The sequence below is a fragment of the Pygocentrus nattereri genome, chromosome 20 (assembly GCF_015220715.1).
Source record: "Pygocentrus nattereri isolate fPygNat1 chromosome 20, fPygNat1.pri, whole genome shotgun sequence".
NCBI classification, from domain to species: Eukaryota; Metazoa; Chordata; class Actinopteri; order Characiformes; family Serrasalmidae; genus Pygocentrus; species Pygocentrus nattereri.
This window is the reverse complement of record NC_051230.1, coordinates 3,645,749-3,671,522: the sequence shown is the minus strand read 5'-3', so window position 1 is coordinate 3,671,522 and position 25,774 is coordinate 3,645,749. Positions and strand designations below refer to the sequence as shown.

General features: G+C 40.0%; 1 protein-coding gene across 1 annotated transcript in view; it reads left to right on the top strand.

Annotated features, from left to right (window-relative positions):
- The window catches only part of dnah10 (dynein axonemal heavy chain 10), a 110,299-nt gene that overhangs the window by 73,006 nt on the left and 11,519 nt on the right, over positions 1 to 25,774 (top strand). Inside the window, exons 54-68 of the mRNA XM_017725210.2 lie at positions 320 to 400; positions 1,145 to 1,342; positions 2,405 to 2,566; positions 8,211 to 8,385; positions 9,256 to 9,437; positions 10,358 to 10,494; positions 11,793 to 12,010; positions 13,342 to 13,563; positions 15,751 to 15,898; positions 16,971 to 17,250; positions 19,221 to 19,450; positions 21,783 to 22,056; positions 22,960 to 23,064; positions 24,567 to 24,721; positions 25,495 to 25,649. Of these exons, the coding sequence (XP_017580699.2) occupies positions 320 to 400; positions 1,145 to 1,342; positions 2,405 to 2,566; positions 8,211 to 8,385; positions 9,256 to 9,437; positions 10,358 to 10,494; positions 11,793 to 12,010; positions 13,342 to 13,563; positions 15,751 to 15,898; positions 16,971 to 17,250; positions 19,221 to 19,450; positions 21,783 to 22,056; positions 22,960 to 23,064; positions 24,567 to 24,721; positions 25,495 to 25,649 (2,722 nt within the window). The remainder of the gene's footprint in view (positions 1 to 319; positions 401 to 1,144; positions 1,343 to 2,404; positions 2,567 to 8,210; positions 8,386 to 9,255; positions 9,438 to 10,357; positions 10,495 to 11,792; positions 12,011 to 13,341; positions 13,564 to 15,750; positions 15,899 to 16,970; positions 17,251 to 19,220; positions 19,451 to 21,782; positions 22,057 to 22,959; positions 23,065 to 24,566; positions 24,722 to 25,494; positions 25,650 to 25,774) is intronic.

The following is a 25,774-nucleotide window of genomic DNA, read 5'->3' as shown; positions in this document are numbered from 1 at the left end:
GTATGTTTTTTCCTTCTCCTGTAAAGTTACTATTTTGGAGATACAAGGTTTTCTTCTGACAGCAGTGATTTAGTAGTTTAGACTCCTTGCCAATGAGCTGGACTTGGATAGATCTTGAAGCACGCTACCACTATGAATTTCCACTCCTCAGTTCAGACAAAATCAAGCCGCTCCACACCACTCACTGTTTATGGCAATGACTGTTTATAATGTGATGTAGTCTCTTGATTGATTTCACCACTTTAGTGCTGTGTGAGGATATATATATATGTGTGTGTGTGTGTGTGTGTGTGTGTGTGTGTGTGTGTGTGTTCTTCAGGGCTGGTGAACAACACTGGCATCGACTGGTTCCTGCCATGGCCTCTCCAGGCTTTACATGCAGTTGCTCAGTCATTCTTGGGTACGTCTTTAAGATAAGATAAGATAAGATAAGATAAGATAAGATAAGATAATCCTTTATTAGTCCCACAGCGGGGAAATTCACATATCTGTACAATGTTTTGGGAATGATCTGTGTGGGCTCTTCATGGTGTTGGACACCATCGTCCACACGTCTAGAGAAATCTAAAGAACCTCTAGCCGTTGTGAAGTTGTGACTGAATGTGTGAAAAGAAAGCAGCAATAATAATGCACGAGTCTTTAAACACACGCAGAGCAGAATTCAAATCATCGACAGTTCATTTTGGAATGACGATAAAAGGCGACTGATTTTCCTATGATTTGGTTTGTTTGCTCTAAATAGTAATTATTTATTAGTCGTGTAAATAGTAGTGCTTTTTTTAGATGCCTTTAGTTAAATGAGCGCAGTGGCATAACTTCTTTATTAAGTAAAAAGAGTGCATCAAATGGAGAAAGTTACCCTCTTTGGAAAGTGATTTAAATACAACTAATAGTATGTTTAGCTCATGTTACTTTGCAGTGTTTGGTAAATGGTGATTAATAAAATCTGATAATGAGGATAATATTGAGGATAATAATATTTGATAATATTGACTAGAATTAAGATCATTTTTGCAGTGTAAAGTTAAGGCAGTTAAAAATTAAGGCATCTAAGTCACTTTCTTTTTTTTCTTTTTTTTTTAAAATTAAAACAGTTAAGTGTAAATGCAGCTTTTGGATGAAGACGGTCTTGTTTTTGCCACAGGTGCGAGCCCCATGATTCCTGACGCTCATACAGAGGGAGTGATAGGTCACGTGTGCATGGTGCACGGCTCTGTGGGAGAGTACAGCAAATTTTTCCAGCAGAAGCTTCGTCGCAGTAACTATGTTACGCCCAAAAACTACCTGGACTTCATCAGTACTTACTCCAACCTGCTGGAGGACAAGGACCAGTACATCCTCGGTGAGGGACCACATCTCTGTATCCTTTCTATTTTTAGGTGGTAGCTGTAATGTGCCCTTTAACTTTCCACATCACATCAGGCATGACAGTCTGACCACATCCTTGTTTCTACGCTCACTGTCCAGTTTATCAGCTCCACTTACTGTATAGCTGCACTCTGTAGTTCTACAGTTACAGACTGTAGTCCATCTGTTTCTCTGATACTCTGTTACCCTGTTCTTCAGTGGTCAGGACCCCCGCGGACCCTCACAGAGCAGGTACTATAGGGGTGGAGGGTCATTCTCAGCACTGCAGTAACACTGATGTGTTAGTGTGTGTTGTGCTGGTGTGAGTGGATCAGACACAGCAGTGCTGCTGGAGTTTTTAAGCACCTCAATGTCACTGCTTGACTGAGAATAGTCCACCGACCAAAAATATCCAGGCTGCGGTCCTGTGGGCAGCGTCCTGTGACCACTGATGAAGGACTAGAGGATGACCAGCACAAACTGTGCAGCAGCAGATGAGCTGTCGTCTCTGACTTTACATCTACAAGGTGGACCGATGAGGTAGGAGTGTCTAATAGAGTGGACACAGTGTTTAAAAACTCCAGCAGCACTGCTGTGTCTGATCCACTCACACCAGCACAACACACACACTAACACACCACCACCACATCAGAGTTACTGCAGTGCTGAGAATGATCTACCACCCAAATAGTACCTGCTCTGTGAGGGTCCATGGGGGTCCTGAGCACTGAAGAACAGGGTAACAGAGTATCAGAGAAACAGATGGACTACAGTCTGTAACTGTAGAACTACAGAGTGCAGCTATACGGTCAGTGGAGCTGATAAAGTGGACGGTGAGCATAGAAACAAGGAGGTGGTCATGATGTTGTGCCTGATCGGTGTATGAAACATACCACATCATCATTACTGTCTTATCGTTTGGCTTAATTTTGGCAGTAATTGTGTTGATGTAGTGTCATTTATGTGACGGTACACATTTGAATCAAGTAAATTGATTTTCCTCAGGGTAACTGTGTGTCTGTGTGTGTTTAAAGTGTCTGGTCTTTGTGTGTTCTAGCTCAGTGTAAACGTTTGGAGGGAGGCTTGGATAAGCTGAAGGAGGCCAGCGTTCAGCTTGCTGAGCTCAACACTAAACTGGCAGAGCAGAAAGTGGTTTTGGCAGAGAAGTCCTCAGCTTGTGAGAGTCTACTGCAGGAGATCTCCACAAACACAGCTGTTGGTCAGTATGCATACTTACTGTGTCAGCAGAGCAACTGCACTCAGACTGTCACAAGCACCTTTTTGTCTTCATACGTTTGTTTCGGCTATAGACCTAATCAGAAATGTATTCTCTTTTCTAATGTAAAGGCCTGTTAGAGCTGAACTGCTTTTGCCTGGGTTGTAATTTAAGTGATCACATTCATGATTACCGTCATACTGTCTATGATTTTAATCCAGTAGTTTATACAGTCTGACTGTAATAATTGTGGAGTGATTTTAATCCAGTATGAATCTGCAGTGTGTAGTTTTACAGTCTGACTGTAATAATTGTGGAGTGATTTTAATCCAGTATGAATCTGCAGTGTGTAGTTTTACAGTCTGACTGTAATAATTGTGGAGCGATTTTAATCCAGTATGAATCTGCAGTGTGTAGTTTTACAGTCTGACTGTAATAATTGTGGAGAGATTTTAATCCAGTATGAATCTGCAGTGTGTAGTTTTACAGTCTGACTGTAATAATTGTGGAGAGATTTTAATCCAGTATGAATCTGCAGTGTGTGTAGTTTTACAGTCTGACTGTAATAATTGTGGAGAGGTTTTAATCCAGTATGAATCTGCAGTGTGTGTAGTTTTACAGTCTGACTGTAATAATTGTGGAGAGATTTTAATCCAGTATGAATCTGCAGTGTGTAGTTTTACAGTCTGACTGTAATAATTGTGGAGAGATTTTAATCCAGTATGAATCTGCAGTGTGTAGTTTTACGGTCTGACTGTAATAATTGTGGAGTGATTTTAATCCAGTATGAATCTGCAGTGTGTAGTTTTACAGTCTGACTGTAATAATTGTGGAGAGATTTTAATCCAGTATGAATCTGCAGTGTGTAGTTTTACGGTCTGACTGTAATAATTGTGGAGTGATTTTAATCCAGTATGAATCTGCAGTGTGTAGTTTTACAGTCTGACTGTAATAATTGTGGAGTGATTTTAATCCAGTATGAATCTGCAGCGTGTAGTTTTACAGTCTGACTGTAATAATTGTGGAGTGATTTTAATCCAGTATGAATCTGCAGTGTGTGTAGTTTTACAGTCTGACTGTAATAATTGTGGAGTGATTTTAATCCAGTATGAATCTGCAGTGTGTAGTTTTACAGTCTGACTGTAATAATTGTGGAGTGATTTTAATCCAGTATGAATCTGCAGTGTGTGTAGTTTTACGGTCTGACTGTAATAATTGTGGAGTGATTTTAATCCAGTATGAATCTGCAGTGTGTTTAGTTTTACAGTCTGACTGTAATAATTGTGGAGCGATTTTAATCCAGTATGAATCTGCAGTGTGTAGATTTACAGTCTGACTGTAATAATTGTGGAGCGATTTTAATCCAGTATGAATCTGCAGTGTGTAGTTTTACAGTCTGACTGCAATAATTGTGGAGAGATTTTAATCCAGTATGAATCTGCAGTGTGTAGTTTTACGGTCTGACTGTAATAATTGTGGAGAGATTTTAATCCAGTATGAATCTGCAGTGTGTGTAGTTTTACAGTCTGACTGTAATAATTGTGGAGTGATTTTAATCCAGTATGAATCTGCAGTGTGTGTAGTTTTACAGTCTGACTGTAATAATTGTGGAGTGATTTTAATCCAGTATGAATCTGCAGTGTGTGTAGTTTTACAGTCTGACTGTAATAATTGTGGAGTGATTTTAATCCAGTATGAATCTGCAGTGTGTGTAGTTTTACAGTGTGACTGTAATAATTGTGGAGTGATTTTAATCCAGTATGAATCTGCAGTGTGTAGTTTTACAGTCTGACTGTAATAATTGTGGAGCGATTTTAATCCAGTATGAATCTGCAGCGTGTAGTTTTACAGTCTGACTGTAATAATTGTGGAGCGATTTTAATCCAGTATGAATCTGCAGTGTGTGTAGTTTTACAGTCTGACTGTAATAATTGTGAGTGATTTTAATCCAGTATGAATCTGCAGTGTGTAGTTTTACAGTCTGACTGTAATAATTGTGGAGTGATTTTAATCCAGTATGAATCTGCAGCGTGTGTAGTTTTACGGTCTGACTGTAATAATTGTGGAGCGATTTTAATCCAGTATGAATCTGCAGTGTATGTAGTTTTACAGTCTGACTGTAATAATTGTGAGTGATTTTAATCCAGTATGAATCTGCAGTGTGTGTAGTTTTACAGTCTGACTGTAATAATTGTGGAGTGATTTTAATCCAGTATGAATCTGCAGTGTGTGTAGTTTTACAGTCTGACTGTAATAATTGTGAGTGATTTTAATCCAGTATGAATCTGCAGTGTGTAGTTTTACAGTCTGACTGTAATAATTGTGGAGTGATTTTAATCCAGTATGAATCTGCAGCGTGTGTAGTTTTACGGTCTGACTGTAATAATTGTGGAGCGATTTTAATCCAGTATGAATCTGCAGTGTATGTAGTTTTACAGTCTGACTGTAATAATTGTGAGTGATTTTAATCCAGTATGAATCTGCAGTGTGTGTAGTTTTACAGTCTGACTGTAATAATTGTGGAGTGATTTTAATCCAGTATGAATCTGCAGTGTGTGTAGTTTTACGGTCTGACTGTAATAATTGTGGAGTGATTTTAATCCAGTATGAATCTGCAGTGTGTTTAGTTTTACAGTCTGACTGTAATAATTGTGGAGCGATTTTAATCCAGTATGAATCTGCAGTGTGTAGATTTACAGTCTGACTGTAATAATTGTGGAGCGATTTTAATCCAGTATGAATCTGCAGTGTGTAGTTTTACAGTCTGACTGCAATAATTGTGGAGAGATTTTAATCCAGTATGAATCTGCAGTGTGTAGTTTTACGGTCTGACTGTAATAATTGTGGAGAGATTTTAATCCAGTATGAATCTGCAGTGTGTGTAGTTTTACAGTCTGACTGTAATAATTGTGGAGTGATTTTAATCCAGTATGAATCTGCAGTGTGTGTAGTTTTACAGTCTGACTGTAATAATTGTGGAGTGATTTTAATCCAGTATGAATCTGCAGTGTGTGTAGTTTTACAGTCTGACTGTAATAATTGTGGAGTGATTTTAATCCAGTATGAATCTGCAGTGTGTGTAGATTTACAGTGTGACTGTAATAATTGTGGAGTGATTTTAATCCAGTATGAATCTGCAGTGTGTAGATTTACAGTCTGACTGTAATAATTGTGGAGCGATTTTAATCCAGTATGAATCTGCAGCGTGTAGTTTTACAGTCTGACTGTAATAATTGTGGAGCGATTTTAATCCAGTATGAATCTGCAGTGTGTGTAGTTTTACAGTCTGACTGTAATAATTGTGAGTGATTTTAATCCAGTATGAATCTGCAGTGTGTAGTTTTACAGTCTGACTGTAATAATTGTGGAGTGATTTTAATCCAGTATGAATCTGCAGCGTGTGTAGTTTTACGGTCTGACTGTAATAATTGTGGAGCGATTTTAATCCAGTATGAATCTGCAGTGTATGTAGTTTTACAGTCTGACTGTAATAATTGTGAGTGATTTTAATCCAGTATGAATCTGCAGTGTGTAGTTTTACAGTCTGACTGTAATAATTGTGGAGTGATTTTAATCCAGTATGAATCTGCAGTGTGTAGTTTTACAGTCTGACTGTAATAATTGTGGAGTGATTTTAATCCAGTATGAATCTGCAGCGTGTAGTTTTACAGTCTGACGGTAATAATTGTGGAGTGATTTTAATCCAGTATGAATCTGCAGTGTGTGTAGTTTTACGGTCTGACTGTAATAATTGTGGAGTGATTTTAATCCAGTATGAATCTGCAGTGTGTAGTTTTACAGTCTGACTGTAATAATTGTGGAGTGATTTTAATCCAGTATGAATCTGCAGTGTGTAGTTTTACAGTCTGACTGTAATAATTGTGGAGTGATTTTAATCCAGTATGAATCTGCAGTGTGTAGTTTTACTGTCTGACTGTAATAATTGTGGAGTGATTTTAATCCAGTATGAATCTGCAGTGTGTAGTTTTACAGTCTGACTGTAATAATTGTGGAGTGATTTTAATCCAGTATGAATCTGCAGTGTGTGTAGTTTTACAGTATGACGGTAATAATTGTGGAGTGATTTTAATCCAGTATGAATCTGCATTGTGTGTAGTTTTACAGGCTGACGGTAATAATTGTGGAGCGATTTTAATCCAGTATGAATCTGCAGTGTGTAGTTTTATGGTCTGACTGTAATAATTGTGGAGTGATTTTAATCCAGTATGAATCTGCAGTGTGTAGTTTTACAGTCTGACTGTAATAATTGTGGAGAGATTTTAATCCAGTATGAATCTGCAGTGTGTAGTTTTACAGTCTGACTGTAATAATTGTGGAGAGATTTTAATCCATTATGAATCTGCAGTGTGTAGTTTTACAGTCTGACTGTAATAATTGTGAGTGATTTTAATCCAGTATGAATCTGCAGTGTGTAGTTTTACAGTCTGATGGTAATAATTGTGGAGAGATTTTAATCCAGTATGAATCTGCAGTGTGTAGTTTTACAGTCTGACTGTAATAATTGTGGAGTGATTTTAATCCAGTATGAATCTGCAGTGTGTAGTTTTACAGTCTGACTGTAATAATTGTGGAGTGATTTTAATCCAGTATGAATCTGCAGTGTGTAGTTTTACAGTCTGACGGTAATAATTGTGGAGTGATTTTAATCCAGTATGAATCTGCATTGTGTGTAGTTTTACAGGCTGACGGTAATAATTGTGGAGCGATTTTAATCCAGTATGAATCTGCAGTGTGTAGTTTTATGGTCTGACTGTAATAATTGTGGAGTGATTTTAATCCAGTATGAATCTGCAGTGTGTAGTTTTACAGTCTGACTGTAATAATTGTGGAGAGATTTTAATCCAGTATGAATCTGCAGTGTGTAGTTTTACAGTCTGACTGTAATAATTGTGGAGAGATTTTAATCCATTATGAATCTGCAGTGTGTAGTTTTACAGTCTGACTGTAATAATTGTGAGTGATTTTAATCCAGTATGAATCTGCAGTGTGTAGTTTTACAGTCTGATGGTAATAATTGTGGAGCGATTTTAATCCAGTATGAATCTGCAGTGTGTGTAGTTTTACAGTCTGACTGTAATAATTGTGGAGAGATTTTAATCCAGTATGAATCTGCAGTGTGTAGTTTTACAGTCTGACTGTAATAATTGTGGAGAGATTTTAATCCATTATGAATCTGCAGTGTGTAGTTTTACAGTCTGACTGTAATAATTGTGAGTGATTTTAATCCAGTATGAATCTGCAGTGTGTAGTTTTACAGTCTGATGGTAATAATTGTGGAGAGATTTTAATCCAGTATGAATCTGCAGTGTGTAGTTTTACAGTCTGACTGTAATAATTGTGGAGTGATTTTAATCCAGTATGAATCTGCAGTGTGTAGTTTTACAGTCTGACTGTAATAATTGTGGAGTGATTTTAATCCAGTATGAATCTGCAGTGTGTAGTTTTACAGTCTGACGGTAATAATTGTGGAGTGATTTTAATCCAGTATGAATCTGCAGCGTCTGTAGTTTTACAGTCTGTAATCGGCTGAATCCACACTTCCGTCGTTAATAGTAGTCAAGTCTGCTTGCTATGTTATTATGATTTAGTGGCGTAGCACTGACATTGCTCTATTTTCCTCTTGAAGCTGAGGAGAAGAAAACACTAGCGGAGGACAAAGCTAAAGAGATTGAGGAGCAGAATAAAGTCATTGCAGTGGAGAAGAAGGATGCTGAGAGCTCCCTGGCTGAGGCCCTGCCTGCTTTGGAGGCGGCTCGCATCGCCCTGCAGGACCTGGACAAGTCTGACGTCACTGAGATCAGGTAGGCCTGAGTAGACTAAGCAGAGGCCGAGCCTTGTGCTGACTAAATATGTTTTTACTTCTGACTTTGCCACAAACAAAAAACCAATATGACCGACAGCCGATTTGGTCCGAGACGACGCTAAAATTCCCAAACTGTCGTCACCACTGAGCAGCTTTCAGTCGGCAGCTGTGACAGAAGAACAGCTGAACAACCTGGAATCAGCCAGAAATGAACCCAAACACCATTCACCAAACTAAACGGGCTGTAAGAAGCTTTACAGACCGGCTGGAACAAAACAACATTAATACTGATCTGGAAAAACTGAGCTGAACCTGATATTGGCTCAGTTTTATGGCTCTGTCTGTACTTCAAATGGCGAGACTTACAGCAGACTGAGCAGCGAGTGGGCGGAGCTCGTTACTCTGAGGTAGCAACGAGCTGCTCGTTAAGGAGCTATAATTAGGAGGAAGGAACTGAACATTAAAACATATTAAACGCCGCGTTCATGGCCAGTTTATTCATTTCTTACTGTATTTATTTAACCGTTGTGTTAAAGCAGTAGAGCACTTGAGGAGTGTGATATCACTATAACATCACGGCTGTGATGATCTATGGCAATCAAATCACAGCCGGGATGTTATTTCACTATAACACACTCCCTCTCGTGTTCTCATGTATTAGTTGGGTCATCACAGTGAGTAGGTGCCATTCTTTATTAACTGGGCTTTAAAACGTTCATTTACAAAACTGTAAACTATGATATTGTATATTTGCCCTTCATAGATTTATTCAGTGTATGATTGGATGCCAACTATTGAAGTATCAGCATCTCAGCAGAGTTGTTTTGTTGTTATTGTTTTTTATTTAACTTTCCCCCATGGTGTGCAGGTCCTTCGCCAAGCCACCCAAGCAGGTACAGGTGGTGTGTGAGTGTATCCTGGTCATGCGTGGCTATAAGGAGATCAGCTGGAAGACAGCCAAGGGCATGATGTCAGAGGCCAATTTCTTGCGCTCGCTAATGGAAATGGACTGCGACTCCATCAGTGGTGGCCAGGTTAAGACCGTGCGAGGTGAGATACGCTGTGATAAACAGTCACAGTTGTTTTTTTTTTTTAGTTCAGTTGTGTTTAAATGGTCCTTATTCACTAAAACATTGTATAGACAAGTCTGATCATAAAATAGTGGTGCACCAGTTTCACAGGTTTAATAGGTTCACCTTTGATGTGTCTGTATCTGACCACTCAAATGTGCCTGATCTAAGATTAAATCACCAAAAGTTTTATCAGCATCATCAATAATATTAGAAATAATGCTAAAAATATTAATGCTCAAAATATAAACCATTAATAATAAAACACAATATTTGGTAACACTTTATTTGAAGGCTACCTACATAAGGGCTTCATAACACATTCATAAGCACTGAATAATGCGTTTATGAAGCACTACTTGAACGTTTATTAAGTGCTTATGTCGGTTCTCGCGACCTGACATAAGATGTTTTATGAAATAAATGACATTGTACTGACATAATAAGAATAAACGAACATATTTACAGCACTAAACATATTTAAAGCCTATACATAATTGCATCAATCATCTTATCCATGCCATGGAGGGAAGAGGGGGTGATTTCCAGGCATATTTCACCTGATATTAATACAATGTCGTCTTAAGAATGCTGACATATATAGTTATGTATAGTGTTTTAAATGTTTAGTGCTGTAAATATGTTCAGTGTTTATTCTTATTATGTCAGTACAATGTCATTTATTTCATAAAACGTGTTATGTCAGGTTGCGAGAACCGACATAAGCACTTAATAAATGTTCAAGTAGCGCTTCATAAATGCATTATTCAGCTCTTATGAATGCGTCATGAAGCCCTTATGTAGGTAGCCTTCAAATAAAGTGTTACCGAATATTTGAAGGCTCAGGAGTAGAAACAGCCCTCTGTGCCTGCTGTACTAGCGCCTTTGTCTTCTCTCCAGGCTTCCTGAAGAACCTGAACACAACGTTTGAGGAGATGCAGGCTATCAGCAAAGCCGGCTCTGGCATGCTGAAATTTGTGGAGGCTGTAATGGGCTACTGTGATGTGGCCAGAGAGATTAAACCCAAGAGAGAGAAGGTTGGAGACTTTCTGCTGCTGTGATAGAAACCGATAGTTGTGTTTTTTTATTTTTACACTATAATCTGTATATGAAGTGCAGTGAGTGGAAACCAAGTCAAAACTCTAAAGATGGATACTGCATTCATTTTACATGGCTATGACAAAATTTCAGGAAACATTTTTACATTTCATATTTTTATATAAATATTCTATATTATTTAGCAGACACAACTATCTAGAGCCATTCATAACAGTAAAGACAAATATACACCAATCAGGCATAACATTATGAACATTATCCTCGTTTCTACACTCATCGTCCACTTTATCAGCTCCACTTACTGTACAGCTACACTCTGTAGTTCTACAGTTACAGACTGTAGTCCATCTGTTTCTCTGATACTCTGTTACCCTGTTCTTCAGTGGTCAGGACCCCCATAGACCCTCACAGAGCAGGTACTACTGGGGTGGTGGATCATTCCCAGCACGGCAGTAACATTGATATGGTGCTGGTGTGTTAGTGTGTGTTGTGCTGGTCTGAGTGGATCAGACACAGCAGTGCTGCTGGAGTTTTTAAACACCTCAGTGTCACTGCTGCCACTGCGCAACACACACTAACACACCACCACCACCACATCAGTGTTACCGCAGTGCTGAGAATGACCCACCACCCAGATAGTACCTGCTCTGTGAGGGTCCATGTGAGGGTCCAAAAAAAAAGTTTTTTATTTAATTTTTAATGAATGTCATGCTGTAACCACAACTGGCCACTCTTTATTCAAAATACGCAACACGTGTAGTAAACCTTGAAATATTACATGAATACTTGAAAAATTCAGAAATTAATTGTAACAAGGTACTCTGCCTATTTGCTTGGACTAGACACCTTTTTCTGCAAATTCATTAAAACCTGGGCTCAGTTTCTGAACTGCTGAGCTGGTGTTAGGTGTTTATATTGGTAAACTGCAGCTAAAATGCAGCTTGTGTGTTTGGTGATATGACTGTTGTGGAACTGTGTAGAATTAAGGTGTAACCCCTGTCCCATAGATTGTTGTTGGGGTAGGAGAGTTAGAGTGCACATTGCATTGCATTGCATCCTGGGGACTACAGTGCAGCGCATTGTAAAACTGGCTAATATTTATAGAAAAGTTGCCGGCCAGATAGGATTGTGTCGCAGCTCACGGGCCTTGCGTTTGACACATGGGCTCTTCGCTGCTTTTATGAGACTTATTTACTGAAGAGGTAGCCTTAGTAACAGAACTCACAGGGTGCACACACTTGCCACAGCAGTTGTTGTAACTTTTGCCATTTTCCAGGTGGCCAAGCTGGAGAAGAACTTCTTCCAGAGCAAGCGTGAGCTGGAGCGGATCCAGAGCGAGCTGGGAGCCATCCAGAAGGAGCTGGGAGCTCTGGGGGACAAGTACAGTGCCGCCATGGGTGAGAAGCAGCTGCTGCAGGAGGAGGCCGAGCTCATGGAACGCAGACTCATCGCTGCGGACAAACTCATCTCAGGCCTCGGATCAGAGAATGAACGGTCGGCTCATTCAGCTGATTCTGATATTCAGATGTGTTTAAAGGCCTTCTTTTTGGAGCGTTAACAAGATCAGATGTGCTAGATTAGGACTGTAAATAAACCATACAGCTAGTAGATCTCCACTCCCACCCACAGAGACTAGCACGTAAACATATGATGCACAAGCACATAAATATAAATACACAGAAGAGGCCAATGAATCGTAATGGAGATGGTCTAGAACAAAAGGATTTTACAAATGTTTAAACTATGCTGTCTTAGAAGGTTTATAAAATTGCAATATTACAATTTTATAATGTCACTGACAAAAACGCAGTATGAAATTTGGATTAGTGACGTCTGACTGACATCTGAACAAGGCCAATGCAAAAGCACGGCTACTTCTGCCACTTAATGTGCTCCATTAATACCATGATGTCTAATTTGATATACAAAATAAAGCAGAAAAATTGCAGAATTTTACTTCTGTCACAGTTTAAGTCATAAAAATATGAGCAGGAAGCAAAATATTAGAAATATAAGAAAATAACAGTGTGAAACTAACAGTAAAGAAAGCTTTGTCTTTTTTTGGTATACTAATAGAAACACGGTAGTGTACAGAAAGCTCTGATTATACCCACTGATACGTTTCACTGTGGCCAACATGAACATGCACACAACGTAAATCCCCGGCAGATTTCAGTGAGTTGCATTGCCTGCAAGACACTCAGTTTAATCAGGTTAATAAGGTTTGTATTGGTGCTAATACTCGTACAGTATATCAGCTCTGTGCATCTATTCCCTGCTCCAACATCCTGATTCAGGTCATGAAAGACTTGTTTAACTAATGAGTTCAATCAGGTGTCTTAATTTCAGTGCCTCCTTAAACGGAGTTCAACCTTAAATACTTTGCCCCTTAAATTGAGTGCTATGTTAATTGCAGTTCCACCTTAAGTTTAGTGCCACCTTAAATGTAGTTCCACTTTAAATTACGTGCCACCTTAATTTCAGTGCTACCTTAAATCTACCTTAAACTCTGTGCCACCTTAAATTTATTGCAATGTTAACTGCAGTTCCACCTTCAACTCTGTGCTACCTTCAATTTAGTGCTACGTTAATTGTAGTTCCACCTTAAATTCAGTGCCATCTTAAAATTAGTTTCACCTTAAATTCTGTGCCACTTTAAATGTAGTGCTATGTTAATTGCAGTTCCATCTTAAGCTCAGTGCCACCTTAAACTTAGTGCTATGTTAATTGGGCTAATGTGCAGCGTTGCATGTGTCCAGGACTGGTATTGATCCTGGATTAGGTTGTGTTCCCATAGTGAAGGAAGGTCATTCTCTTCACTGCAGCTGGACCGAGGACCTGGAGGAGCTGAAGAAGAGGCGCGTCCGTCTGCTGGGAGACTGCCTGATCTGCGCTGCCTTCCTCAGCTACGAGGGAGCCTTCAGCTGGGACTTCCGCAACGAGATGGTGTATGAGGTGTGGCAGAAAGACGTGATGGAGAGAGGAATCCCCCTTAGCCAGCCCTTCCGCTTAGAGAGCCTCCTCACCGACGAGGTGGAAGTCAGCAGGTACGACAGCAGTGTTAAGGGGGTTGGCTGGGGCCCATTGGCTTCTATCACAAATATGTTTGAGTCCATATTCAAGATTCATGAGTTTTATTCTCATATGCGCAGCAGAAACAGGCAGTTCCACTGCTGTTCCTCCATTCAACAGATATAATCTTAATACAGCCCCAGAATAAAAAAAAATTGAAAATATAAGAATAACACTAGAAACAATAGTAAAAAGTGCAGTTATATGTGCAGGTATATAGAGGAGCGGGTCATAAAGTCATTATGCGATATCCAGTCATTACCTGCTCGGAAATGTGCAATAGCCATACAACTGCATGTGTAAACTGTAAATTTGTAGTTTCTTAATTCTATCTTTATTTTTTATATTTTTCCGCTAACAGACGCCTTGTTTATTTATTTATTTATTTCCATAGTATGTCTTATATTTAGTATGTTGTATGATGCTCATCTTTGTCTACTTACTGCTCTTTATCTGCTTACTGTGTATTCTGCTGTAACAATGTAAATTCCCCCCAATGGGATAATAAAAGTCTATCCTATCCTATCCTATCCTATCCTATTCTATCCTATCCTATCCTATTCTATCCTATCCTATCCTATCCTATCCTATTCTATCCTATCCTATCCTATCCTATCCTATCCTATCCTATCCTATCCTATCCTATTCTATCCTATCCTATCCTATCCTATCCTATCCTATCCTATTCTATCCTATCCTATCCTATCCTATCCTATCCTATCCTATCCTATCCTATCCTATTCTATCCTATCCTATCCTATCCTATTCTATCCTATCCTATCCTATCCTATCCTATCCTATCCTATCCTATTCTATCCTATCCTAAAGTGCATGTTGCAAGTAACAGATGTAAACAGTAGTGTTGTGACAGCAGCAGTACAGTGTATATTCAAGTCAGGTCAAGTCAAGAGGCTTTAATCGTCATTCCATCTATGTACAAGTACATAGGGACACAGTAGGACAGGATAAAGTGCACACGTGCAGACGAAAGTGTGCAAAAAAAAAAAAAAAATTAAGCTAGAAACAGTAAAATAAATAGGATATTATTATAGGACAGAGATTAGACGCAGTAAACAGACAGGACAGTGCAGCCCCGACGCAGCACTCGTTTCTGGACATGAGGTGGTGGAATAAGGTGCAGAGGTATTTAACATGCTGTGACATGTGAGTCGCGTGCAACAGTTACTGAGGTGAGAGCTGTCAGGTGAGCGATTCGTCCAAATAAACATGATCAGTGAAAAGACGGCGAGTCAAACACCGGCACATTTATTTTTACAAAGTAGAACAGCTAATTTATTTCAGAAGCATGGCATTTTGAATATGGACATATGTCTTGTTCACTTTGGGGGCCTCTGTGTGTGTGATTTGTGTATATGCTTCAAAATGGTGCTTCATTAAAGCCACCAAAAGTGAGATTAAAATAATACAGGAGTGAAGTCTGTAATTTAGGTACCTTTGAGTTAGTGTGTGTTGTGCTGATACAAGTGGATCAGACACAGCAGTGCTGCTGGACTGAGAATAGTCCACCAACCAAAAACATCCAGCCAACAGCGTCCTGTGGGCAGCGTCATGTGACCACTGATGAAGGACTAGAAGATGACCAACGAGGTAGGAGTGTCTAATAGAGTGGACAGCGAGTGTTTAAAAACTCCAGCAGCACTGCTGTGTCTGATCCACTCTCACCAGCACAACACACACTAACACACCACCACCACATCAGTGCTGGGAATGACCCACCACCCAAACAGTACCTGCTCTGTGAGGGTCCATGGAGGTCCTGACCACTGAAGAACAGGGTAACAGAGTATCAGAGAAGCAGAGTCTGTAACTGTAGAACTACAGAGAGCAGCTATACAGTAAGTGGAGCTGATAAAGTGGACAGTGAGTGTAGAAACAAGGTAGGTGTACTTAATTAGATGGTCGGTGTGTAAGAAGATGACCTGAAGCATGTTCCTCTTGAAACTGATTAACTTGGCTGCATAGAAAGGGCCCCACTTTAGGTTGTGCCCTGCTCTGCCTTACAATTCAGCAGTTAAAGATTAATATCCATTTCAAAGAGACTGTACAATTACAGAAGTTGCACAGCTTTGGGTCTAGGCATGTTGCGTACACATAAAGGTGTGCATGTGATCTAAATATCCAACATGTTTGTCTTGCCATAGATGGGGGTCAGAGGGTCTCCCCCCTGATGAGCTGTCGGTGCAGAACGGCATCCTGACCACCAGAGCCAGCCGGTTCCCATTGTGCATCGACCCCCAGCAGCAAGCCCTCAACTGGATCAAGAAGAAGGAAGAGAAGAACAACCTCAAAGTCCGAAAACACTGTTAAATTTATTGCCATGCAGTAATATTTGTGTTATGCAGGCTTTACACGGTTAAACTTTCATGCAACATTAGTTGCATGAAACAAAATTTCATTTGTGTTGCATAATGTAAAATGTCCTGCAACTGACTTGCAACTTGTTTGAAATATCAGCCACAAAAAGCCTCTAGTTTTATGAAACCTCATGAAAACGCTGACAATGCATTATATGATCACATCAAACGGCATAACAGCTGATTTCACTGAAACAATGGGCAAGAAAATAAAACAGAAGATGGTTTATCAGAGGGTTAATCAGCTTGGTTTAGTGCAGTTATGGTGATCTGTGATTGTTTCCTCCTTTTTTTTTCTCCTCTGTTGATTCACCCTAATTTTACACAGAGCTCATATTCCTTTGGGATGAATATGATAAAAAAAATGATGAGAGAGAAAACAAAGATGAGCTTAACAGTGTATTAGGACAGGATGAGGCTTAACATACACAGGGCAGATTAAAGACATCAAATATGTTGTGAAGAACCACTGACAGATAGTTGGCTGGATATTTTTGGTTGGTGGACTATTCTCAGTCCAGCAGCAACACTGAGGTGTTAAAAAACTCCAGCAGCACTGCTGTGTCTGATCTACTCAGACCAGCACAACACACACTAACACACCACCACCATATCAGTGTTACTGCAGTGCTGATAATGACCCACCACCCAAATAGTACCTGCTCTGTGAGGGTCCATGGGGGTCCTGACCACTGAAGAACAGGGTAACAGAGTATCAGAGAAACAGATGGACTACAGTCTGTAACTGTAGAACTACAGAGTGCAGCTATACAGTAAGTGGAGCTGATAAAGTGGACAGTGAGTGTAGAAACAAGGAGGTGGTCATAATGTTATGGCTGATTGGTGTAAGTCTGTGTTTATGTTTAAATAGTACAGCAAATAATAATTTGAAGCAACTGATAATTTGAATTCTCAGAGTTAATGTGAAAGCTTTTAAAAAATAAAACATCTGCAAAATAGTTATTAAGTTACTAAGTGTAATCAGTGGCCTGCATCTATGTTTACAGATCTCCTCATTCAATGATCCAGACTTCCTGAAGCAGCTGGAGATGGCCATCAAATATGGCTTCCCCTTCCTCTTCCAAGACGTAGATGAGTACATAGACCCGGTCATCGATAACGTCCTAGAGAAGAACGTTAAAGGGGCTGAGGGTCGGCAGGTCATTGTGCTCGGCGACAAGGAGGTTGACTACGACCCAAACTTCAAACTGTACCTCAACACCAAACTGGCCAACCCCAAATACTCACCTGCCGTGTTTGGCAAAGCCATGGTCATCAACTATACTGGTGAGGAACAGATCGGCTGGTGCTCTTGTTCTTTGTTTTGATGTGAATATGGTCCTTAACTTAATGCTGCCTGTCAGTATGTCAAGCTGGATCTTTGGTATACTGGAAATTTACTATATAACTGTGTAATTGTAACTCTGTAATTGTAACTCTGTGTAATTGTAACTTTACAAGCTGGAACTTTCATGTAGTTGCATGTTTTGAGTTGCTTGCAACATAATTTCCATGCAATGCAAAGAACAAAGTTGCATGCAACACGTTAAATGACTCCATTGACAGAACAGCTTCTCAATTCGGATCTCCTCTTCTGTAGTAATTTTCACCCTTTGGATCTCAAATGAATCTGAAATTAGGGAACATCAAGAGAGGGGAGGTGCACCTGGATACCTGGATCATGAAGACAGCAGCTAAAAAAGAATTAACAGTGGCACAAAGAGATGTTTAAACAGCTGTTAGCATTAGCTGGCTAGTAAACACAGCTGGTTACAGAAACATTGGCTGTTATTGTTTTCATGGCATCCAGTGAAGCCACTTGTTTGAGGGTATGTCATTCGACATGTTTACATGATGCATTATTGGCTTTTTGATTGGCTGTTTCATGAAAACTTGCAGCTGAGTTTCAATTGAGTTGCAAAACGCTTTACATTATGCAACTTAAGTGTAATTTAGCTTAATGTAGGATTCAGTTGAAAGTAGGCAATATGGCAAAACTATCATATCACGAGACTTCGGGTATCAAGATATTTCGTTTTTCTGAGATTTAATAAGTTGGAACAGACAAAATAGAACCTGTAGTGTCACATATAAAAATTCTGTAATAATAATAAACCTACTACTACAGTGACTTTTTCAAACCGAATCCAATTAAACAGGTCTAATTATGCTCACTTTGTACTGAAACATGTAGGTGGACAGTGTTCCCTAAGTGAATATTGATGGTATCCACAATATGCTCAGAAAAGCATGACAATAAAATATTGTCATATTGCCCATCCCTGGTGTCAGTCAACTAAAGCTGCCTAAAAGTTTCCCTGAGTAAAGCCAGCCTTAGAAGTTGTGAGTAGTTATTATTGTTTTGCTGTTGTATTTAACCCTTGTGTGGTGCTGATGTGTCTGTTACTCAGTGGTCTGGTGGACCCACCACATTTCCTTTAGCAGCTGTAGCCAGTCAGCAGCCTGTCCATGTTGTCCACCCTCACACACACACATATACACAGATCACTCGTACCAGCACAAAACAGTCAGTGTTGCTGCAGTGCTGAGAATGATCCACCACCCAAATAGTACCTGCTCTGTGAGGGTCCGCGGGGGTCCTGAGCACTGAAGAACAGGGTAACAGAGTATCAGAGAAACAGATATATATATATATATCTATATGTTATATTTAAATGTTGTATATGTTATAGATTATTTTATATGAAAAATTGGTTATTTTATATGTTATATGCACTGGCAATGAGCAAAGGCCAAGGAATCTGAGGTTGGAATAATAATAAATCACATAATTTTTTCTCTTGGTAAACACTGAAAATGGGTCCCACAGACCTGAACACCACACAAGGGTTAAATGTAAGACAATTAATTACACAGTTATGTAATTAGCTACATTTACCTTTGATTCACATTCAGTTTTTATATGTTTTCTGTTTATTTTGATCTCAGTGACAACAAACATGATAGAAATGTAAAGAATAACTTACTTTATGCACAACAACTAATAAATAATAAATAAACATTAATAAATTAAAGTCATAATAAAATATCTCCTATTTACAATCAAAACATTGAAAATCTGATGAAATTCTCTGGTTGTTTCAGCGAGCTACGGATAAGATCAATCAGTAGAAAATCTCAGCATGCCTTTGTTATTGCCAGTAATAACTGTGACTGTCACTATTTATGGATAGTGGCAGTTAATTTTTTTAGATCCTGTCCTGAAGCTGTTGTTCTTGATGTTTATGTTTGTTCAGTTACTCTGAAGGGTCTGGAGGATCAGTTGCTGAGTGTGATCGTGGGCTTTGAGCGGAAGGAGCTGGAAGAGCAGAGGGAGCGTCTGATACAGGAGACCAGCGAGAACAAGCGGCTCCTTAAAGATCTGGAGGACTCTCTGCTCCGAGAGCTCGCCACCTCCACAGGAAACATGCTGGACAACGTCGAACTCGTCCACACTCTCGAGGAGACCAAGTCCAAAGCTAGCGAGGTCGGTTTGTCCATCCAGCACCACACACACACACACACACACACACGCACACACACACACACACACGCACACACACTGTCTGTGGTATTGTTTTATCTGGGTAGATAAAGTGAGCTCGTCCATTGGTTAGGACTTCAGGAGCTGGACAGAAAGCCTTACACATTATATTTACAGCTAACATAATTAATGACAGAGGAATAAACCAATCAGCTTCTACAATGTCTGGGACTAATTTTGTGAAAAAATCCTTGCTCTAGACCTTCTGGAAGGTATGAGCTGTAGCCTAAGCAGGTTTGGGTTAGTTGTTAGGAATGGAAAATAGCCATGGCCGTTCTGTCCAAGGACTGTTTTCTGAAAGAGTCGCTGTAAAACTGAAATATACTAGCTCAAATATTTGGCAATGTCTGGTAAAAGCTTCAAATGTCTGTGTTTATTTTAGAATGGGCAAAAAAAAGCGCACGTGTTGGCTTAGTGCAAATGTGTCAAACACAAGACCCACGGGCCATGTCAGACCCATGAAGCAGTCCTATTCGCCCACAAAATTATTTTATTATTATTATTCTCCATTATTATTAGCCTGTTTCACCCTCAGATGCAGTACAGTCCCCAGCATGCACTGCAACATTGTGTGCGCTCCAACCTCCAACAACAATCTCTGGGCCAGAGGTTACACAAAAAGAAAGGATGTCTGGCATCTAGTTCAAGCAAACAGGCAGTTTTAAGAAAACTACCTTAAACAGTTTATTATTATTTAGAATTATTTTTGAATAAGTATTTAAAGCCTATATTGCTGTTGCAGTTTTGCCATATTTTGAATTAACAATGCTCAATAGGGCTCATGGCAAGTTTTTTAATATGACCCTTTTAGTGGTTGAGTTTTGACACCCCTGGTTTAGTGCTAACATAGTATTAGAAATCCCCTAGGGGTGCAATTGTTGCAAATTAGCTTTGTTGCAGATCCTTTTGTTTGTTTATTTATTTTCTTTTTGTTTAATTTTTGTGTTTTTAACATAATTTGATATTGATGGCCTAATCTAAAGACCTAGCCACAGTTTGACACTTTTTTGGATCATGATATAAACTATATTTCCAAAAGTTTTCAGTCACCCATCCAAATCATTGAATTCAGGTGGCCACAGGTGTATAAAGCCGAGCCCCTAGGCCTGCAGACTGCTTCTACAGACATTAGTGAAAGAATGGGTCGCTCTCAGGAGCTCAGTGAATTCCAGCATGGTACCGTGATCGGACGCCACCTGTGCAGCAAGTCCAGTCGTGAAATTTCCTCACTACTAAATATTCCACAGTCGACTGTCAGTGGGATTATAACAAAGTGGAAGTGATTGGGAACGACAGCAGCTCAGTGGTCACGAAGTGGTCGGCCACGTAAAATGACAGAGCGGTCAGCGGATGCTGAGGGTCATAGTGCGCAGAGGTCACCAACTTTCTGCAGAGTCCATTACTACAGACCTCCAAACTTCATGTGGCCTTCAGATCAGCTCAAGAACAGCGTAGAGACCTTCATGGAAGCTTCATGGAACATTCTCTGGAGTGACCAGTCACGCTTCTCCACCTTGCAATCCGATGGGTGAGTCTGGGTTTGGCGGTTGCCAGGAGACGGTACTTGTCTGACTGCATTGTGCTGACTGCAAAGTTTGGTGGAGGGGGGATCATGGTGTAGGGTTGTATTTCAGGAGTTGGGCTCGGCCCCTTAGTTCCAGTGAAAGGAACTCTTAAAGCTTCAGCACCAAGAGATTTTGGACAATTTCATGCTCCCAACTTTGTGGGAACAGTTTGGGGACGGCCCCTTCCTGCTCCAACATGTCTGCGCACCAGTGCACAAAGCAGGTCCATAAAGACGTGGATGAGCCAGTTTGGTGTGGAAGAACTTGACTGGCCTGCACAGAGTCCTGATCTCAACCCCATAGAACACCTTTGGGATGAATTAGAGTGGAGACTGTGAGCCAGGCCTTCTCGTCCAACATCAGTGTCTGACCTCACAAATGCGCTTCTGGAAGAACGGTCAGAAATTCCCATAAACACTCTCCTAACCCTTGTGGAAAGCCTTCCCAGAAGAGAGAAGCTGTTATAGCTACAAAGGGTGGGCCGACACCATATTAAACCCTAAGGATTAAGAATGGCGACAGATTTTTAAAAATTATTTCACACAAAGTGAAAACATCAGCTGCTTTTTGAAAACCTTAATGATGAATGTTGAAAGTCTCGTTAAGAAGACGGTTAAGAAGTTAGCCCTGTGTACGTCAGCGACAATATGTATAAAATGTTTGTATAATTTTTTTGTCAGTCTTCTGATTTATTTACATTAACCCACCAGGTCTTTGAGAAACTGAAGCTAGCTCAAAACACATCAGTGGACATCGATAAGCTGCGTGACGGCTACAGACCAGCAGCTAAACGTGGCGCCATCCTGTTCTTTGTCTTGGCTGAAATGGCCCTGGTGAACAGCATGTACCAGTACTCACTGGCCTCCTTCCTGGAGGTGTTCGACTACTCACTTCGCAAATCCCTGCCGGACTCCATCCTGCCCAGAAGACTGAAGAACATCATGAACACGCTCACTCACAACGTCTACAACTACGGCTGCACTGGTGAGTAGAGGGGTGAACTGCTACAGGCCTCAAAATCCAATTCATGCAGTTCTTGAGCCGTATTACGATTCTTTTGTGACAGTTGAAGTTTTTGATTACTTTTGATTGATCCAAAAATCTATTAAACACTTTTTTTAGTCTTTTTTTATTAAAGTAAAATAAAACAGTGAAGTAGACAAGATGAAACGACTTTGTTGTCACATTTGTATATTTAGCAGATGCTTTTATTTGTGACGTAGACGGTTTATGTAATCTTAGACTGAGATCACGAGGATTTTTGGTATCTGTCAAAAACTCATCTGTTGGCATTGATTTCATTGAACATTGTCATGCGTCAGCCAATGGCAGGTGACGGGGCGGGGCTTCAGTCCGTCTCAATCGGTCTGATGTTGATCCAAACAGAGGAGAACCTTTATGACACCTTTTTTTGTTCATTTTATAAAAATGAACAGCGAGTGGCATCAAAATTGCTTCAACAATCTCTGCCCACACGACAAACCAGCAACACATATTAATACGTTTGCTTATAGATTCCAAAGTGCAGCCCCAACATTGCATTCTTTCAAGGTAAATCGCATCTTTCTTTGGCTCAGTCCCATTTCTTATTTTTACCCCTACCTCTTATTTTCGAGTGTCACTTTTCCCATTGGAATTGAGTCACAAGTGGTAGGGGTTGAAATCTTCCCCTATAAAATGGAACGACCCTTAAATAAAAGAGCATCACTTCATTAACAGCTACCAGCGCCGCTCTGTAGGCGACCCTGCCCGTCTGCAGGGACAGCAGAGGAGGGGAAAGTTCAGCTCCTCACTGCTGGGCTTTAGTTACATTTAGGGCATCATATGGTGTTCAAAAGGGGGGGGGGGTTATTTAAGGTAGTGTAACTCTTCTGTACTGCTCTGCAGGGCTGTTTGAGAGACACAAGCTGCTCTTCTCCTTCAACATGACCATAAAGATCGAGCAGGCCGAGGGCCGTGCTCCTCAGGAAGAGCTCGAGTTCTTTCTTAAAGGTGAGATGCTGGAGAAGCACATCAGGGTTCAGACAAGCAAAATGTCTAAGACATCAAACAGATGAATTTCACATAATTGTCTAGTTTTATACCTCTCTCTTTCTCTACCTCTCTCTTTCTCTACGTCTCTTTCTCTACGTCTCTCTTTCTCTACGTCTCTCTTTCTCTACCTCTCTCTTTCTCTACCTCTCTCTTTCTCTACGTCTCTCTTTCTCTACCTCTCTCTTTCTCTACCTCTCTCTTTCTCTACGTCTCTCTTTCTCTACCTCTCTCTTTCTCTACGTCTCTTTCTCTACCTCTCTCTTTCTCTACGTCTCTCTTTCTCTATGTCTCTCTTTCTCTACGTCTCTCTTTCTCTACCTCTCTTTCTCTACCTCTCTCTTTCTCTACGTCTCTCTTTCTCTACCTCTCTTTCTCTACGTCTCTTTCTCTACCTCTCTCTTTCTCTACCTCTACCTCTCTCTTTCTCTACCTCTCTCTTTCTCTACGTCTCTCCTTCTCTACCTCTCTCTTTCTCTACCGCTCTTTCTCTACCTCTCTCTTTCTCTACCTCTCTTTCTCTACCTCTCTTTCTCTACCTCTCTCTTTCTCTACGTCTCTCTTTCACTACGTCTCTCTTTCTCTACCTCTCTTTCTCTACCTCTCTTTCTCTACCTCTCTCTTTCTCTACGTCTCTCTTTCACTACGTCTCTCTTTCTCTACCTCTCTTTCTCTACGTCTCTCTTTCTCTACCTCTCTCTTTCTCTACCTCTCTTTCTCTACGTCTCTCTTTCTCTACGTCTCTCTTTCACTACGTCTCTCTTTCTCTACCTCTCTTTCTCTACGTCTCTTTCTCTACGTCTCTCTTTCTCTACCTCTCTTTTTCTCTACCTCTCTCTTTCTCTACCTCTCTCTTTCTCTACCTCTCTCTTTCTCTACGTCTCTCTTTCTCTACCTCTCTCTTTCTCTACGTCTCTCTTTCTCTACCTCTCTCTTTCTTAGGCTAGTTGTACATTACCAGTTTGAAGTGGCACAAGTCCATTGTTTTTTACCAAATAGGACACAGAGTGTTTTCAAAACTGCATGGACACACAAACTGGATCTTTTCAAATCCAGGGCCATATTACAGAAACTTCCTATCTTTTTGTCTTAACATGAGGGTCAAGACAGATTCGTATTACCAAAGGAAATCTGATCTTAATTTAGGAATTTTAACTCACAGCATGTCTCAAATTAGGAAATATTAACTTACTCGATCAAAGTCGACAATCAACTTTCATGTCTGTTACCTAGCAACTGACCGCTTGCACACAGCTGAAACATCAGCACGTAATTAGATTTATTGAATGGATTTCCACTAGTCAGTAGGATCGGATATGAGCAAAAAATCAGTAAATCAAGGGCTTTCGATATGAATGTAGGCTTGCTGCACACACCGTTAGTTCTCTGATTTATAATGAACATACAACATTTTCTCATTCCTATTATGACCATAACCTGATTGACTCCACATCTCACTGCAGGGAACCTGTCGCTGGAGAAGAGCAAGAAGAAGAAGCCGTGTGATTGGCTGCCCGATCAGGGCTGGGAGGATATTGTGCGTCTGAACGAGCTTTTTCCTAACGAGTTTGGAAAATTAATAGACGACATAGAGAAGAATCCTAACGAGTGGAAGAGCGTATGTATTATATATTATAACCACGGCTCTCAGACACACACTAGTTGCCTGTTTATGAGTCCCGCCTACTTTGTATCTACACTCATTGGCCATTTTTCAACAAACGAAGAAATATATCACACCCAGAATCTGTTATTTACACGTAAATGCACCACTTTTCAGTGTTAATGTGGCAACAGCTCCTAATTGGGGGCCAGCTGCAGAAGCAATGTGTTTGACCAAATTAAATTGAATCAAATGAATTAAAACCATTTAATTGTTCACACTGTCACAGAAAAATAAAACTACCACATGCATTTACTGTTACCAACTGTAGCCTATCTCTTCCTCCACAACTGATCAGCCCCCATCTACTCCATCCATCGATGGAAAGTGAACATATGTAAAATAAGTACATCTGCTTTAAGCAAAACTCAGTAGTACTGTTGATGTTATTTTATTAATATTTTTGATATTATTAGTGATATTGTTAATAATTTTGGGTGCACTGTTAAAAATGGCTCGTCAGATCGACCTAAAAACATTACTTTAGTGGTAACAAGCAAATGAACTAGTTTTATTCAACCTAAATAAATACCTTGAATGAACGATTTTTTGAGTTAAATGCTAGTCTAATTGCTTATTACTACATTAAGTCATTTTTTAAATATTTATTTTATTTATATATTTATTTGATATTTTTTATATTTATATTTGTTTAATCATACAAATGCACCAAAAATGCGTGCACACATTTTACGACCAGATTTAAGATCTGTCCCCTCTTCTTTTAGTGGTATGACCTGGACGGCCCAGAACAGGCTCCCTTCCCCATGAAGTACAAGGACAGTCTGACAGCTTTCCAGAAGCTTCTGCTCCTGCGCTGCTTCAGGCTGGACCGAGTTTATCGCGCTGTCAGCGACTACGTCACCATCACCATGGGAGAGAAGTAAGAGAGCACCATCTTTCCAAATTTGCTTTTAAATACGAGTATCTATGAATTTATTAGGGCTGTCAAAGTTAACACATTAAGAAGTACTTCCAGGCTGAAGCCCAGCTGCCATGGTGCTATGA